The following is a 2,500-nucleotide window of genomic DNA, read 5'->3' on the forward strand; positions in this document are numbered from 1 at the left end:
GGAGCTAGATTTGATATTCAGGCTTTGCTGCCATCCCCAATCTCACAGATTGTTGGAAAAAGAAAGTCAGCAGATTCCAATAATATCACAATAAAGAAAAAAGAGACTAAAATGAAAACAGAAGTTGGTACCAACGAGATGCACAGACCTCCAGGTTGCCTCCCACTCTGGCCAGGAGGGGGGGCAGCGGCTTGTCCCTCTCATTCCTCATCTGACGGCGCGACTGCCTTCGACTGCCTGCGACGGCAACAAGGACCGGGCGATGCACAGGGAACAAACGATGGACGTTAGAGGGGAAACAGTCAGCCATCGTAGGAAACAGTCAATAATATTTGATTGGGGTATCTAGCATTTTGCAGACTTTATTCAATCTTGGAGATTTAGATCGAGAACCTACAAGTACAGAAAGTTAAGTATCTCTTGTCTCCAGAATCTCCTTTAAATCTTTACTGTGTACAGATCTGGATCAAAGCGAGAAACAAAAATCCTCCAAACTGCTTGGAGAATTTATTTTTTGACTTTCCTCGACTTGCATTTTTTGGCAACCATCTGATTTGCTCAGTTGCCAGACAAGAAGATCAGCCCCCTGCCAGAGCACTGTAGTAAGTGAATCCATTTCAAGTGGTAATTCAAGGCAGATTTGTGCATGCACTTTGCTACAGCAGACATCTCTCACTGTTGGTGAGGTGCTCGTCACGTATCTCTCCGTACCTTCTGGCCTCTCGTCAAAGTCCTCGTCCTCCTCCTCGGAGCCCACTGAGTACTCGGACTGGTTATCTGAAATATCAGCATGCCACTCTGAAAACAGCACATGGCGGGGTGGTCCGTCAATAGGCTAGGCCCATTCACTTCCACTATGTAATCAATAGCTCAAACATAAGCCAAAATTGTATCATGGATACATCACTGTGCTACGGAACTAGAGATATGCCAAGAACGATTATGTAAAATACCAATAAGCAGGGGTGTAACACTTCACAAAATTCACGGTTCGTTTCAAACAGTGGTATGTTCGGTATGTTTTCGATACAGCAAATATGTAGAAATGCCAGAGAAATTTCCTTGATTTTAAAAATGTTAATGTTTTACTTACGTTACTTATTTATTTGATTATTTTCACAGTCTAATTTTTAATTTGAATTGACGACAGTGTTTTTTTAACACCTTTTGTCTTTTTACTCTCCGTTTTAGTTTAACATGATATCCTGTAGAAGATTTGCATTGTTCAGCAGTGAAAGATTAGTTTTGGTTTTGGGTGTGTTTGGAACCTAAAGACTTGTACCTAAATGGATCGGTACCAATACACATATTGTTACACCCCTACCAATAAGTACTTGGGTTTGGTTAGTAGTATTAGCAGTACTTTATTGGCATAATAGCAGTCAGTAGACTGAATTAATTACCAATTTACATGGTTATATGCATACAAATATATATAATAAATATTAGTTCATTGGTGCCTCTAGATCAAGATAATTCATTTAATACTAATCCATAGCGAGTTTTACTTTCATACTGACAAGACTTAAATTCTTGACCTAGTTTCTCAAAAGAATCTTAAACTCCTCTCATTCCATTGACTAACAGTGTGGAACTAAGACTGCTACTCATGGAAGCGTGCAGGTCCAGACTGGGTTCAGAAGACAAACCCAGTCCCTACCTTGGTCCTCTTGGGCTGCGTCGTTGTAGTTGACCGGCTTGCGGTTCCTCTTGCCCTTGCCCAGTTTGCTGGCCAGGTCCTCCTGCTGCTGCTCGTAGTGATGGCGCAGCAGCTTCTCCCAGTAGTCCGGGTCCACGTTCTCCTCCTGCTTGATGATCTCGCGCTCGATCTCCTCGACCTGCAGCAACAGAGAAGCACATGGAGGATGTGTGGACTTCACACGTGCAGGAATTGATAGTGATTGAAGCATGCTTGAAACCAGATCGAGGAAGATTATTCATAAACACTTTAATCTGTAATGCATTTATGTTGCATTTATGTTGCTACAAATTATTTTCAGATTTAACGTATAGAACTGATTATTGTGATTATCAATGTAGTACAGTACGTTCGTAAAACGTTTCGTCTTCATGCCCTTCTACATCTCGTCTTCTTCTCGTCCATAACCACGTGTTAATAACTATCTTGTCTCACCTTGTCCTCTTCTCGCACCATGTACTGGGCCACTTTGAAGGAGCTGAGGTACTCGTTCATGTTCTGGACGTCCGTGTCTTCCGTGGGTTCCACTTGGCCCCGGTCCAGCAGCCTCTCGATGGCGGTGCTGTCATAGTGGATCACGCTGCCCTCGTCCTCGTCCTTCGCGGGACACTTCATACCTGCCACATGTGGAGATGGGAGTGAAAATGATTTGCCAGAACAGATCAAAAGTTCCATTGAAATTGATCAACAAAAACTCCAGATCTTCCCGATTTCAATCAACCCCCATCCCACTCCACCCCCCAAATTAACTCAAATTTAACCCACCTTTCCCTGATTTCTGAATCCAAATACCCCTATACC

General features: G+C 42.9%; 1 protein-coding gene across 1 annotated transcript in view; it reads right to left on the reverse strand.

Moving 5' to 3' along the window:
• The window catches only part of chd3 (chromodomain helicase DNA binding protein 3), a gene marked incomplete at its 3' end in the record, with an annotated part of 50,127 nt that overhangs the window by 18,129 nt on the left and 29,498 nt on the right, over positions 1-2,500 (reverse strand). The window contains exons 24-27 of the mRNA XM_083640204.1: positions 2,135-2,316; positions 1,661-1,838; positions 712-798; positions 149-237 (exon numbers count right to left, since the gene is read on the reverse strand). Of these exons, the coding sequence (XP_083496330.1) occupies positions 149-237; positions 712-798; positions 1,661-1,838; positions 2,135-2,316 (536 nt within the window). The remainder of the gene's footprint in view (positions 1-148; positions 238-711; positions 799-1,660; positions 1,839-2,134; positions 2,317-2,500) is intronic.

The sequence above is a fragment of the Poromitra crassiceps genome (genome assembly GCF_964638095.1).
Source record: "Poromitra crassiceps genome assembly, chromosome: 7".
Lineage (NCBI taxonomy): Eukaryota > Metazoa > Chordata > Actinopteri > Beryciformes > Melamphaidae > Poromitra > Poromitra crassiceps.